General features: G+C 52.1%; 1 protein-coding gene across 1 annotated transcript in view; it reads left to right on the top strand.

Moving 5' to 3' along the window:
- Positions 1–15,199, top strand: part of Wdr1 (WD repeat domain 1) — a gene marked incomplete at its 5' end in the record, with an annotated part of 40,093 nt that overhangs the window by 13,079 nt on the left and 11,815 nt on the right. Inside the window, 6 exons of the mRNA XM_048783972.1 lie at positions 1,436–1,583; positions 2,609–2,789; positions 10,774–10,851; positions 11,061–11,141; positions 11,450–11,683; positions 14,148–14,235. Of these exons, the coding sequence (XP_048639929.1) occupies positions 1,436–1,583; positions 2,609–2,789; positions 10,774–10,851; positions 11,061–11,141; positions 11,450–11,683; positions 14,148–14,235 (810 nt within the window). The remainder of the gene's footprint in view (positions 1–1,435; positions 1,584–2,608; positions 2,790–10,773; positions 10,852–11,060; positions 11,142–11,449; positions 11,684–14,147; positions 14,236–15,199) is intronic.

Here is a 15,199-nt window from a genome sequence, read left to right as displayed (position 1 = left end):
ACCCCCAGCCTGTTTATTAGCAGGGGGACTTAACTAAGCAGGTCAGTTGTCTCTGGAACACCCCTTGGCAGCATGCCAGCCTTTCTTCCTGAACCTCATCCAGAGGTAACAGAGGCCCCCTCTCATGTGTTCCCCCATGCATCTGCAGATCTCACTGCCCTGCTGGGTCTAGGCGCTGGCTCTGTTTGCACATGGGGAAGGGTCTTTCTGCAAAGCCAGAGTAAACTCATAGCATGTACTCACTGGGGACTAGGACTTCACATGTTAGTTTCAGCATCCCTAAGTGATGACAGTGTTCTTTTTCCTGTAGTAGGTAGGACCACAAAGAGCCCTCATGACTTGTTTGAGGCCCACAGAGCTCACACTTAGCCGAGGTTGAATTTGGATCCAGCACTGGCTCCCAAGACCAGGCGCATGATAGTTGCCCTACACTGCCTCTGCTCTGCCCTCCCTTAGTGTGGGAGAAAGAAACGGAAGCGCTTTTTACTGGAACCTGCTGCTGAGTTTGTCCAGGCTCACTGCAGTGAGCCTGGAGTCCCCCGGAGAAGCTTTGCCTACCTGCTTGAAGGAAGAGGCATAGGTTCTAAGGCCTTAACAGAATAGCCAGACATAGTGGAGCATGTCTATAATCCCAGCTACTTGGGAGCCTTAGGCAGAAAGATCCATTGCAAGTGCAAGGTCAGCCTTGGCAGCTTAAGACCCTCTCTTAAAATAAAAATAAAAGCTGGGAATGAAGCTCAGTGGTAGATCACCCTTGAGTTCAATACCCAGTAGCACGAGAAAAATTTAGTGTGAAGTGCTGTTATTTCTTCCTGCAGCCAACACTGCTTGCTGATTTGGAAAGCGTGTGTTGGGACTTTTGCTTACTGGTAGGATCGTGGTTGTGGGGGTGTACTCCTTTCACGTGTCCACTGCTGGTGCTGCGCTGACGGCAGAACTGGCTCCACATTCTGAACACAGCCCCCATTCATTCATAGCTTCTGCCGTGGCCATCTCGTGAGAGCATCTTTCTCTGCCCCAGATCCTAGGAATGGGATGGTTCATGTGCGTGTGTGATAAGTGGGGCTGCCGTCTCCCTGGCAGAGCACACTGGAGAGGTGCAGTGGTGCTGTTCCAGAGTGGAGTCCTGTTCTGAGTGCACTTGGTGGTCTGAGGCCTGAGCACCATTTGGATGCCCTCATTCATAAAGCAGAACTGTTTCAGAGCATATTCAGGTTTTGCTACTGTGTGTCCCTGGGCTTTTCTGATACCTAAACAGGGTATGGTGTCCAAGCGAAATGCAGAGACCCCACATGACAGCCCTTTGCAAGTGATGGCTTGACTTAGGACTGGCTAGGTGCCTAGGCCAGGCACACACAGCTTCTAGAACTAGGCTGGAGAAACCAGAGCTGCTGCTGAAGGAGGGTTGGCTCACCCTGCTCATCTGTGTCCCTAGATGTCTCTGGGAAATTGAGGATCTGGGATACCACACAGAAGGAACACCTCCTCAAGTATGAGTACCAGCCTTTTGCCGGGAAGATCAAGGACATTGCTTGGACTGAAGACAGTAAGAGGATCGCCGTGGTCGGGGAAGGAAGGGAAAAGTGAGTTGCTCACCTCAATCCCTCCATTCCCGTGGCTCCTACCACAGCTTGTCCCAAGGGGAGGGGCTGCAGTGAGGGCTGTGCCTGCTCCGCCCGTGTGGCTGATTCCTGACAGCATCAGCCCTCTGACCTCTTGCCCAGATGCATGGCTGGTCTGCCAGGGAGACTTGCATCACATTGGGGCTCTCGTCAAGGCGTAGGCCCCTTTTCTCTTCCCTCTCTGACATCCTTAGCCCTTTGCCTTCTGGAACTCCAGCTGTCAAGCCCACATTCCAGGCAGCAAGAGTGGGATAGGTGAAAGAGATGCACCTATTATCAGCATCTTCCCAAGAGCTCACACATGACCCTTGAAGACACACCCTTGTGTCTCTACTGGGCACATCACTGGGGTTCCCTGAGTGGTGAAGAGGGGATACCAGCCTGGTCATGAGGCTGGTGACGAGCAGGGGCAGTGCTGAGCACAGGTTCCAGTGGTAAGGGTTCCCACAGCAGCTGCCCTCAAGCACTTGAATTTGACAACCTTGTGACTTTATTTATCTTTCTCAGAGGCTCTTTGTAATACTTGTTCTTGCAGGTATTAATTCTGGGGCTTTCCAAGTCCTCCCTGTTGGTTTTAACAGCTCCATTTCTTATTTAGTAACAAATAGTAACTAACACAGAACATTTTCATTGAATGCCAGCTGAGAACAAGGCATCTCCTTTCCAGCAGGGCATCTGTGGTAATTGGTATCCCCAGTGGCAGCTTCCTGGGGTGGGTGCCTTCCATATAGGAGGCACTGGCACTGGGCCATGGATACCTAGTCCCTTCCCAAAGGCATTAGAGTTGTTCCTGCTTATTCTTGGATTCTTTTGATAGATATCTGTGTAGCCAGAGTCACAGCCTGTCAAACATATCCTGTTAGCAGCCCAAGCTAGAGTACCAACGTCCACCCCCAGCCTTAGTGCACAGACAGCTTAGCTGTTGCATTTCTCCTCCTCCTTCCAGGATTGATTTTTTTTCTCCTTGACTCCTCTTTTGAATAAAGGTTTGGCGCAGTCTTCCTGTGGGACAGTGGCTCTTCCGTGGGTGAGATCACAGGACACAACAAAGTTATCAACAGCGTGGACATCAAGCAGAGCAGGCCATACAGGCTGGTGACAGGGAGTGATGACAACTGTGCTGCATTCTTTGAGGGACCCCCGTTCAAGTTCAAGTTTACAATTGGTGTAAGTGGACTCCTTGGGGCTTTGGGGTGAGCTTTATGGGTTGTATGGAAGCGTGGTGGAGTTCAAACCTGTTTAGATGCTGATTTGGGAGGTCAGAGTATGCATGTTGCCGCCGTGATGTGCAGGCAGAAAGTGGAGTTCAGCACGGGAAGCATTATGCAGAGGTAGAGAGCCCAACTTTCCCCCTGTCCTAGGCTGGCACTGAAGTTCCAGCAGGGAGGGGCCTCATTTCTGGATGATGTACATGTATCTGAGGTGAGGGCTGGGGTGTCCTGAGCCTGTAACCAGATGAATGTCCTGAGCTGGAAAACTCTGTCAGAAAAGGGGGCCCAGGGCACTTGGAGCCTGCTGTTTGTCTGTGTCAACCTCAGACTTGCTGAGGCACAGAGGAAATGAATTCCAGGACATCTAGATTGGTCTTTCTGGTGCCTCCCCTGTAGGGGCGATGAGATCAGAGACATGCCTACGGAGTGGCAGATGATTAGAAGAAACAGAAGTCTCTGAAAGGAACATGCCCCAAGCACGCTGGTAGAACGTGGCAGTCTTGGGTATATATGGTGGATCTCAGGGTCCCCACTCTGCACATGTCCCAGCAGGCCTTGCTTAGCCTCATGCTTTCCATTGTGAGACAGGAACATGGCCATAGACATATGAGGACAGTAGTCATGAATTTGAACTATGAATAGCTGCCTAGAGGCCAAGAGTAGGAGTCGAACACCCAGTAGGGGAGGGTACAGCAGCTGGGCTTGGTGTGACCCTGCAGTCCTATACCTTTCCTGGCAAGTCTTGTGCATACACCATGGAAAAAGTAGCCGGTGCTAGTGCTGGTGATAGTCAAGGATGCAGCCATCTTTAACTACAAGAATGAGCATGTTGTCAGACTATTTGTCCCTCGAGGGGATCAGGCTGAGGGGTCTTGGGACTCATTGTCTTTGAGGAACCTCAGTGGTTCCAGTGTCCATGCCTCAGGAGCAATGTAACAAGATAATGTCCTTAATGTGGTTCCCTAAGAACTGTTCATTTAATGACCTGACGTAATGAATGATAACTAGCAGTAGTGTCACAGGAAAGGGCAAGGGCAAGACTTGCAGTGGGTAGAATTTCCTGAGACATCCTGGTTTCGGGTACAGATGGGCTGTCCAAGGATTTTTCATTTGTAGTGAAACCAGCCTCGTTTTGATCCTGGAGCCTCAGCCTGAACAGGTTCGGGTGGCTGGCAGTCTGTTTGGGAAACCAAGTGAGGCCTCTGTGTCTAGCTGAGTATGTGGCTCCTGGGTTCCTTCTGAACACCCTCTAGTTCTCAGATCCTGTCTCCTGTGGCTACTGTCTAATTGGTAGGTAGTAGAGACGTAGCTATTTTGGGAACTTTATTGAAGGCTGCAGCTCAAGGTCAATGTTTCTTAACTGGGGTAGTGGTCCTGTGAATTATAGGGTGAGTGATGCTGAGCCAGCCAAACACCCAGACCCAAATCCAAGGGTGGAAGGAAGAGAGTAAGAGGTTCTGTGCCAGCCAGAGTCTGCCCCACTTTCCAGGTCCCCCACTAAGTTCTGTTTGGCTTTGATCTGGGCTGGCTGTTTGTGGGTGGGGCTTCTTGTCCTACCCTGCAAGGGCTCCTTTCCTTTGCCAGAGCAACCAAAGGATGCATAATGGAACCAGGGTCCCGGAGTGGCTGAGCCTGTGCCCTGCACCCTGTGACCTTTGTGTGTGTTTGGGGGCTGGGCTAGAGTCTTTTGTCTTCCTTTCTAACCTCAGCACACAGTATTTATCCACAGCACCAGTCCGGGTATGCAGGAAGAGTTTGTCAACTGGCACTGTCCCCAGGATGTACTACTGCTTAGAAAGTCCTTCCTGGAGCCCAAGCCCACAGGTCCTGTCTGAGGACCTCGGAGCAGTGGGATAGGGCTGTGCACCAAGGATTGGAGACACTGAGAGGCTGGCTGTGACCTTTAGACTAGGTGTCTCTGGGCTCCCCAGGTGATGGTGACCCTCCCCTTCAGCCCACACTGTGGGAAGACTCGAGACCTGTGAATGTCCACATGTTCACCAGTGGTGGTTTAGACTTTGTCTAATGGTATTCTTCTGGGCTCAGGTGGAAGGGACAGGGAATATGCTCTGGGACCCCACACCTGCCCAAAATGCCTGGTAGGTGTTGATGTTTTTGAAATCCAGGTATAATTGTTGGCGTGTATGTGGCCCAGGTCCACATCTGCACAGGCGCAGGGGTAAAGCTGCAGTTGTGGGGGCTTGGTGGTGGGCTGCTTGTCCTCTGTAATCATTCCTGCCCCATTCCTCTTAATGGGGAGTGAGGGTGAGGTCAGAAAGCCCATTTATCCCCCCAAACTAAAGGGCAAGTGTGCAGACAGATGGGTTAAGGAAGGGATTGCATTGACGTATGTGAGGCAGTAAGGGTGTTTGTGGGAGGCTTGATGGGTCGAACACCTACTGGGCTGCTGCTTATGTGTGGGTTTTCCAGTGTTCTCCAAAGCTTGTGACATAGAAGTTCTAAAGAATTAATTGAGCCTTTCTTTTGTAAAACTGCACCTTTCTTTCGTAAAAGGTTTTTAAAAATTAAAATGTGTGGAGTCCCCACCCCGCCGCCAGAGAGGACATTAAGCTCCTCTTACAGTGAAGTCCAAACAGGAGCAGTCTTTTGTCCCCAGCTCTTTAGTTCCTAACCTCATGACTGCCAGGGATCAGGACTGCCCCGCTTCATCCCCAGCTCTGCAGACTGAGTGGCCACTGCCTACTGGAACCTTCTGCTGAGTGTGAGCAGCCCACAGGCAGTGCTGTCGTGTGCCGTCCATCCATTCCCACACAGCCCTCCCTGCCCCGCAGCTGGTGGAGGCGAGAGACCTGGGCAGCTGCGGGCCTGGAGTGCAGAGATTGCTGACAACGCCATAGGAAGTTTCCCAGGCACCTGATGAGGAAGAGATCCATTGCATGTGGCTGGGGAAGGGTACAAGGGTCAGTTCAAGCTTTTGCCTTGAGAAGAGTGAGTTGTCTGGAATTTCAGCCCCTAGTATGCTGTGGCAAACCCCTGGGATGCTGTGCTGCAGTGGCAGTGAAAGCGTAGCTCAGAGGAGAGCAGGAGAAACCTTCTCTATAGAGGTCATGTTGGGCCACTCCTTCTGGTAGGCCCAAGTTTGGGGGTCATACTGCCTTCTGTTCAAGAGCTCTTTGCCCAAGGTGAGTGTAGACTGCTGGCTCCTCTGAATTAGAGTCCTGGCTCACCTTAGATGCCCCTGCATCCTCCAGACCTGGGATCACGGCCCAGCTTTGTCTGCATTTGAAGATGGGGGTGGTGGTGAAACCCTTTTCCTGGAGTGGACCCCATATGCCTTGTCCTTTTTTCTCCTGTAGCAGGTCCACACCACCTTGTTCTTTCCTGCTCACATTCTAGATGCAACATGTGGTTCCCCCACTCCAGGATCACAGGAGAGACTGGGTCTGAGAAGGGGGTGAGGTTTGGGCCCAGTGGGCTCCCTCTCCAGCACTCACACTCTGTGGATGGAGGACCTGGCTGTGGCCTAAGGAGAAGGGGGTGGTCTCCCTTGCTCCCCCATGGGGATTTTTTCATGCTAAGTGTGTCCCTCTATAGAGGGACAAGTGTATGTTTGCACTTGCGATCAAGACCCACCAGGCTCTCACTTGCCCTCTGCTTCCTCCTGAAAGGTGAGCATTTCACTGCCCTGGGGTGACCACAGCTTCCACAGCTGCTTTCGCATCCTGGTTCCCAGGGTTGATGGTGAATGGTAAAGTCTCTGATCCTGTAGATTGCTTGGAGTAGCAGTGACCATGTGACCTGGAACTGGGAGCTCCCTGCCAATTCCAAGGGGAGCAGATGTGCACTGAGGGGCCTGGTCTTCCAGGCTGGTGGCACTCTGTCCCTCATCCTGGGATGGCACTCACCCCTCACAGCAGACTCTGAACTGGACTTTCCCACCTCCAGGAGAGGAGGAGAATGAACTAGGCCAGAACCTGTTGTGGCTCCTGATGCAGGTGCCATCTTCTAGACCAGGCAGCCTGAGCTCTAAACATGTCAGGCTCTTGGTTATTGTTTTTGTTTTTTTTCCTCTGTCCTTCCTCATGTCAGGACAGAAAGCAGACATTTCCATTCTTAAGTGCTTCTGGCTGCCTGCTCTGAGCAAGCCTCTGGGCCCCCATAGCTCCAGGATCCTGCTGACAGCAGGGAGTGGCCCCGGGACAGAGTGAATCTGTTGTCCATTCAACGGGTCCTTGATCCCCAGAGAAAAGTTGTAACAGGGCTTCCTGTCCCATGTGAGGGGGAACTGTAGGCGGCAAGGGGCAGGGTACTCCTTTGGGCTTCTTAGCCCACACTGAGGCAGTTGAAGGGCACAGTCCTGCCCTCTGGATACTTTACAGGGAAGACAGCTGGCGACTGAGGAAGAAGCCATGTATAGAGGGGAAATTGGGCAGAAGGAAGGAAACCTTCGTTTATGTTCAAGGGGAAACCTGTTGTTGGAGCGCTGACAGCCCTGGGACTGTGGAGGCATGCGCTGGGCTGGGTTGGGAGGATCTGGGGGACATAGGTCATGTAGAGGTAGGGGTGGGCATTCTTATATACAGTGACAGCCTAAGCTGATGGGAATTGAGAGTTCCCAGAAAGGACACCTGAGCTGACCAGGTAGTTAGCATGTACACATTGGAGCCAGGCCACCTAGAGCCCAGGGTCACCCTGTCCCTGCCCATGGTGTGGACTTGGGTGGTTATTAATAAGTTATCTAATTGCTTCAAACTTTGGTTTCCTGTGATGAGAGGGAGATGATGGGGGTGGAGGTACAGTGAGGGAGGTAGGAGGGAAGGGAGGGTTCTTGGGGGACTTACTGACACAGCCTGCACCAGGGATCCATGAGTCTTGGCTATGAAGGAGTGGGCAGGTACAGTGGCCTCTGTATCTAAGGCTTGACCTGTGAGATTGCTCTGTGAGCCCTCTGGTTGACTGGCACAGGCTAGGAGTCCAGCTCAGGAGGCGGCCAGGTCAGGCAGCCCGTGAAGTCACCCAGCCTTCAGACTGGCCATGACAGTCCCCCAAACACTCCCTGTCTGCACTGTCCTCCTCCCTGTGGGAAGCGCTATTTTTAGCCCTCACTTTCCTTGGTTAATGGGCTAGTCTGTGCTCCCTGCCTGTGAAGGGGCTATTTCAGGAGCAGACATCAGTCTTCTGCCATTTGGACTCTTGGTGCTTGGCTGAGTTGCAGGAATCCCTGACGGAACTGGGGCTCTAAAGCAGAGGGCCCTGGGTGCATGTGGCCCTGGCACTCAAAGGGCATCTACTTTGTATAGCCTTCATTGGGCCCCTCTCTTAAAACTGTGTGATCCCCAAGACACACAACACTGGCCCTACTAGAGCCTTCAGAGTGAACACTTGGGCTGAACCACAGACAGCTGTGGGGTTCTAGGGCCTGGGCATCTAGGGGTGATTCCCAGGAGTATCTGTGTGTGGTCTCAGGGAACCTGTGAAAATGGGAGTTCATTATGGTTTGGAATTGGCTAAATATTCTTCTCTTAATTCATGGTACATTTCCTACCGATGGAGTCTGCCCCCCTCTGAACCACATTCAGTCCCGGCTCTGTTCCATTGGGATGAGTGCTTTTGGCCTCCCAGTTCTGGAACACCCTGCTGCCTCTGCAGGCAGAGAAACCTGGGGTGAGCTAACAGCACATCTCTTCTGACCCCTTCACTATCCAGGAAACACTGGGGGAGTGCAACAAGCTAGCACAGAGGCCAGGCCAAGCTCCCTGAGGAGGCAGAGCTGGGCAGAGTCAGCTGGTCTGTCTGGTTACATCTTACTCTGGTTGGACTTCATCTGCAAGGCAGGGATATGCATGCTGACCCATCCTATTACTGGATCACATATTAACTTAAGAGACAGAAGTTGGTGGAAGGAATCAGAAGATGGAGGAGGCCTTTCATCTGAAATCTCTATCTTCAGGGGCTTTAGGGTATAAAGAGCTTTTATAAGGGAAGAGGAGGGTACTGTGAGTGAGTCAGCGGGCAGAACACCCCACTTGCCAGTCAGGGTCTTCCTCACTGAGTGCTCTCTGCCTTTGCTTTCTTCCCAAAACATAAAAAATGTTTTTTTCCTGGGGTCAGTATCGTCATTTTCTTTTTAGCCAAATACCACTATTCTGCAAGTTATTTAACACAGTTTACAGGTTAATTGGTGACATGACAAATGCCATTTACCATGGGACTAAAGAGAGCAGGGACCTTACAGAGGCCTCTCCTTGGAGTTTAGAATATCTGGGTGAAAAGGATGGATCATTAAAAGATCAAGGATGGGCTGGGCATGGTGACACATGCCTGTAATCCTAGTGGCTTGGGAGGCTGACGCAGGAGGATCAGCCTCAGTTCAAAGCCAGCCTCAGCAACTTAGCAAGGCCCTAAGCAACTCAGTGAGAGACCCTGTCTCAAAATAAAATATAAAAAAGGGCTGGGGATATGGCTCAGTAATTAAGCACCTCTGGGTTCAATCCCCAGTACCAAAAAAAAAAAAGATCGAGGATGGGTTGTCCAAAGATTAGAGAATTGATTAGGAGTGGGAGGCCAAAGGATTTTTGTGCACTGGCACAGTCTGGCAGGTTCTATCTCAGAAGCCCTCCTTCCACAGATTTTGCATCTCAGCTGGCCCCTGCACTCCTGAGGGAATTGTGGTGTGAGTGCTGTTGCTGACTGTGGACAGAGGGACGTTGCACTCAGTGTGCAGCGGGCTCACACAGCTGGGAAATGGATGGCAGGGTGGTTGCAGTTGGTCTCAGGAGTTAAGGATCTGACCTCTCGGATGGCTCCCAGCCAGAGCGTGCCCGGGCCTGCCCAGCACCTGCCACGGCCCAAGGCCTGTGCAGTTGGAACAAAACTCCCAACAAGAAACTGGAGGCCAGATTCCCACGGCAGGCACTCCTCAAGTTACCCAGCCTTTCTGGGCCTGGTGTTCTGCAAATAGCTTGCCCGAGGCTAACCATTGCCCCTGTTGGTAGTAAAGTAAACAGGTTGCCGGGGTGGCAGAGGTAGAAGCAGTTCTTCTGCTGGCCTGAGATGGAATTTGGAAAGTTAGTTTTGAGTTAAATGCAGTTTGGTGGGTTGTGCCTATTGGTAAACTGCTTTTCTCCAACTCAATTGCTTTTTTTTCGTTGTACCAGTTGTTGAACCCAGAGGTACTTTACCACTGAGCTATATAACCAGTCTTTTTTGAGACTGGCCTCAAATTTAGGATTCTCCTGCCTCCCACCTCACCCTTTCAGGTTGCTGGGATTACAGGCAGGTCCACTACACCTGTCCTTCAACTCATCTTACCTCCAAATGCTAGAAAACACTTAAGCAGGAAAGGTTTGTCTCGGAAATAGCATGAAAAATCAAAAGAAACTAAAATTTAAAACATGCTGCAGAGTTTAAACTCAAGGAGGGAATTTCGAGCACCGCGACCAGGGCCGAGGTTGCTGTCACATCTTAGCAATGGGGTGGAGCCCTGGGCCTGCCTAAGCTGCAGCACCTTGTGAGAATCCCCCACCTTGCCGCACTCAGAGCACTTCTCCTCAGTCAGACTCTTGTTCCTAAAGAAAGCCTAACCATGTTTCTTTTAGAAGTCATCCTCTACATATGCCCCCTAACACCTATTGTCTTCTGGGCTCTGGGGCCTCAGGACAGGGCCTCATGGTCCTGGCTGCAGTGAAACCTGAGGGTTGGGGCAGGAACTCTCTTGAGAGCCCAGAAGAGAACAGGTCAGGGTGTGCATGACTGGGAGAGGAGGCCTAGCTGAAGGACAGCCTTCCAGGCAGAGCCATGGGGCGGCAGAGCCGAGGAAGCTGAATTGAGCACTGGGGGCCACTGCCTGGATTTTTTCTGAGCACTGGCATTTTCTTGGGACTTGAGATTCCCATGCCTAGCTAGTGTGGGAGGCAGCTGTGCATGTCATAGAGAATGCTCCTGAAGTTGGTCTGCTGGTAACTGTCCTCTTCCCACAGGACCACAGCCGCTTTGTCAACTGTGTGCGATTCTCTCCTGATGGGAACAGATTTGCCACAGCCAGTGCTGATGGCCAGGTAAGGATCAGGGGCGGGCAGTGGACAGGCAGGCCTCCGAGCACCCTCCATCCACTCTCCCACCTCCTAAGGCATAGACACAGGGTGTCCTTGTAAAGAGCATGGGAGGCTCAGTCTGTAAAGTCACAGCCTCTGGAGAAATAGGTGCTAATTTCCCAAGGGCATTCACACATTGGTTGCTTGATCCACACGTTTTTGTTTCTTGGAAGATATACATTTATGACGGGAAGACAGGAGAGAAAGTGTGTGCGCTCGGAGAAGGCAAGGCCCACGAGGGAGGAATTTATGCTGTGAGTATGATCTGATTCCTGGCACGGTGAATGTAATTTGGCCGAGTCTGTGTTCCCCGCCACTGCTGTTCATTTTGAAGTTAAAACTTTGAAAAGAGGGGTAAAGGTGATAAAGTGGAGCTGTGTGGTTACAGGGAGGTGGCAGCGGCTGCCAGTGGCTAGAGTGGAGCCTGGGACTGAGCAGTCCCATCACCTCCCCGGCTTGGCTTTTCCCACTCAGAAATGGGGGTTGTGGACAAGCAGGTATCTGGGGTCTCTTTCCACTCAGAAATTCTCTGACATTTGACTCCTTATTTTTGTTTGAGTAGATTAGTTGGAGCCCTGATAGCACCCATTTGCTTTCTGCCTCTGGAGACAAAACCTCTAAGATTTGGGATGTCGGCGTGAACTCTGTTGTCAGCACATTTCCCATGGGCTCCAGTGTTCTGGACCAGCAGCTGGGCTGCCTGTGGCAGAAGGACCACCTGCTCAGCATCTCGTTGTCTGGGTACATCAATTACCTGGACAAGAACAACCCCAGCAAGCCCCTGCGGGTCATCAAGGTGAGGCTTACTCCAGGCTGTGGTTCCCCTTTGGAACAGGTAGGAAAAGGACCTGGGTGGCTAGGAAGAGGGGGAACTAAGACCATGTGGAAACTATAGTGATGCCCCTAGACCTCCTCACCGTCAAGGTTTTGGCAGAAGGCCTGGATACTGGTTGCTTTTCTGGGACATGTTTAGCAGAGGTGGGAGACCAGATGCCAAGTCGGCTTGAGCTACTGTGAAAGCTGGACAGTTGGGCCTGAGGGTTTCAGGGTCAGTGACGATTGCCCTCTACTCCTGGGAGTCATTACTTCCTAAGGGACTTGTCCTCCCCTGGTTAGGAGAGCCCAGACTGTGCCTAGTGACTGCAAGGCAAGACCAGTGTAGGTGGTAGTGCAGTGTGAGGATGAAGTGGACAGCAAGGACCTGGAGACTGGGCAGACAGTGTGCATGATTTGGACATGGCCCTCAGTATCAGGGAGCAGTAGCACATGAACTTGGAGGAAGTACGTGAAAGTCCAAGGGAGAAAGCCTGGGGAGAATTTGGTGATGGCTTCTGAACCTTTCATGGGAGGACTCAGCTGTGCTGCAGGCTCCTGTGCTCCATAGGCCATGTGGGGCCTGCCTTCTCCCTCCACCTGCCCCTGCCACTTCTCATGTCCCTGCATCTGCTGGTAGCTCAGGTCACCCTCCCTGTCTCTGGTAGTCCACTTAGGTGAGCCCACAACCAGATCCTATGCCAGGAACCCCATCCTGGCAGCTGAGCTTTCTCCTGTGGTTACTTGCTCTGGGTGGAAACCCTAGCACTTCCCTGCCGCCCTGTGGCCTAGCTGCTATGAACTAGGTAACAGTGCCTCAGAGGGTCCGAGCTCTGCAAGGTCATCATCTCCACTTTATAGGTGAACTTCCTTACAGGAAGGGGCCTCCGTGCAAGTGACTCCTTGAGTGGGGAAGCCCAGTGCTGTCCTAAAGACAGGGAATCGGAAGTCCTTCTGTGCATCAGATCCCAGATTCCTTGGGGTGACGAGTATGGAAGGGTAGGGGTGCATAGCCTAGAGGCAGGGAGGTCATGCCTGAGAAGCTAAGCAGGCTTACCAAAGACCGACACTGCTCTGCTGGGCCCCCCAAGAACAATGACAAGAAATTGCACATGCAATTTCTCTAGCTTCCACGTGAGAGAAAACGTATGGCCTTTGACTTTCTGAGTGTCTTTATTTTGCTTAACATAAGAGCCAGCTTTTTTAATACTCTGGTCGTGGAAGGGACACCAGTGACAGCATAGCTATAGGTTGAGAGCTTGCCTCCTTCACAAGGCAGCAAGTGGGCATGCAGGTCCCCAGGGTCTTGCTGAGCATAGGTTCTGTCAGCTGGTCAGGCAGCCTTAGATTCCCAGCAAGGGCCCCACTGATTTGACCACACTTAAAGTAGCAGGATGGGCCGGATGCTGTTGAGAAGAGATCCTCTGGCTCATAATGCTCCTTACTGGGACACATAATGAGTTCACCCCCATGTTTCCACCAGAAAGATGGAAATGACTCACTGGTTCTCCATCCTGCCAAGAACTGTGTGTACCTTTCTCTGAGGGTAAATGCCATATTGTGGTAGCAAGTGGAACCCCACAAAATGCTTGGAAATTTCCTGGGAAAAAGCCCTGAGCATGTACTGTGCCAGCTGGCACTTGAACTTGATGATAAAGAACAGAGAGACACTGGGGCCGGGGAGAGGTTGATTAGACCACACATCGGCCAGGATTTCTGTTCCAGAAGCAGTTATAAGAGAGGTTAAATGCCACCTCTGGAAGCACGTGTCTGGTTTAGACGAATCCTCTATACACACACACACACACACACACACACACACACACTCTCTCTCTCTCTCTCTCTCTCTCTCTCACACACACACACACACACACACACACTCAAACTCATGCACCCTAGTCCCTAGCAGTCAAGGAGGTTCGGGTAGGGGTGTCAGGTCATTGGACAGCTTTGGTTGGGAGTGGGCATTTGGGAGAGACCTCACCAGGCAGGGCCTGAAGCCAGAGTGGCAAGCCTGCTGTGTGAGCACTAATTACCCTCATGTCCACCTCATCCAGTGCAAGGTGGAATCCAGATAGGATTCTCACCTGTGATAGGCAGGAGCAGCATTTCCTCCTATAGGTGGCTTGAAAGTGGCTGGGCAAAGGCATGTATGTCTACAGTGAAAGGCTCAAGTGCTGTTGTTATGGGACCATGTCCTTGGAGCCAGTGCCTGGGAGGAGGCACAAAATGGCATGGGTTTGTCAGATGATTGATCAACCATGGGGAGACCAGCTGCAATTTGTGGAACATGTATATGGGTATTGTGGTGACCAGTGTCTCTGCATCCTCGTCTGCACATGTTGAGGGACCTGTTTCCTCCCTCTCACCAGAAGAGTGACTGACAAGTTGCAGAGGGCAGGGCAGCAAGTCCTCAGCTCACCCTGCCCTGGCCTTCTCCTCCACAGGGCCACAGTAAGTCAATCCAGTGTCTGACGGTGCACAAAAACGGCGGCAAGTCCTACATCTACTCTGGGAGCCACGATGGGCACATTAATATCCTTTGACTCAGGGAGCTGGCTCTAGCCTCTGGCAGGATTTCTTGTTCCCACGGTGCTGGAGGTCAGGCCAGCCAGGTGGAACAAGCGCCAGCACCAAGCTTTGAGCAGCGCTGCCCTCTGTGGTGCGTGGCCTGCACTGAGGGCTCCTAGTCTCAGGCTGTGGACTCGGGAAGCCCTGCAGCCACTGCACAGCCAGGCACTTCTTGCTGTGCAGCTCAGTGTGCTGCTTGGCATCTCTGAACATGAGCTTCTTTTCTTATAAAGGACAGCTGGTGCTAACCTTGTCCCTGTCACAGGCAGTGGAGTCATTGGGTCTTAGAATTCAGAAGGTCTTAGAAACCCCTTGATGGAGTCTTGAAAATGGAAAAACAAGCTGAAAGAGATAGGATTTCTTCCTCAGAGTCCCACAGCCAGTGAACAGCACAGCTGAGACCAGAAGTCCCAAGGAGGTTCCATGTGGCTCCTCAGTGACATTCCCTGGAGGCATGTGGGGCCCCCACACTACCTTCCCTGTCCAAGGGTTCCTACTGTGCTTTCTGTCCTCGAAGGACACACTGAAGCCCTGGGCAGCCACTCCAGGGTAGATGGGGCCCAGGTGCCTGCACACTCCGTTGAGTCAGCAGTCACCATTTCCTTCTGCCCCCTGCCATGTATGTTCCCGCAGTGCCAGGCCACCCTGTGTGTAGATAGCCTTTGTTCTGCATGCCACTGTCCCTCCTGAAGTGGGCTGCTCCACACCCCTTTCTTTATGCCTCAGAAGCCCACCTTGTCTCTTTAGGGCTTTGAGGTTTTTATAAGACCCAAGAAGGTTCTTCCAGCCTACAGAGGGAGCAGATAAGCCCCTCTCTGCCCCACTGGATGGGAGGAAAAGCATCACAGCTGGTGGCAGACAAGGCCCGAGGACCAGTCTCCTGTGGTCACAGTTGGACTTCAGCAGTCCCTGGGCACTGCTCTCTTGT

The sequence above is a fragment of the Marmota marmota genome, unplaced genomic scaffold (assembly GCF_001458135.2).
Source record: "Marmota marmota marmota unplaced genomic scaffold, marMar, whole genome shotgun sequence".
NCBI classification, from domain to species: domain Eukaryota; kingdom Metazoa; phylum Chordata; class Mammalia; order Rodentia; family Sciuridae; genus Marmota; species Marmota marmota.
Note: the sequence above shows the minus strand (reverse complement) of the source record. Positions and strands in the feature narration are given on the sequence as shown.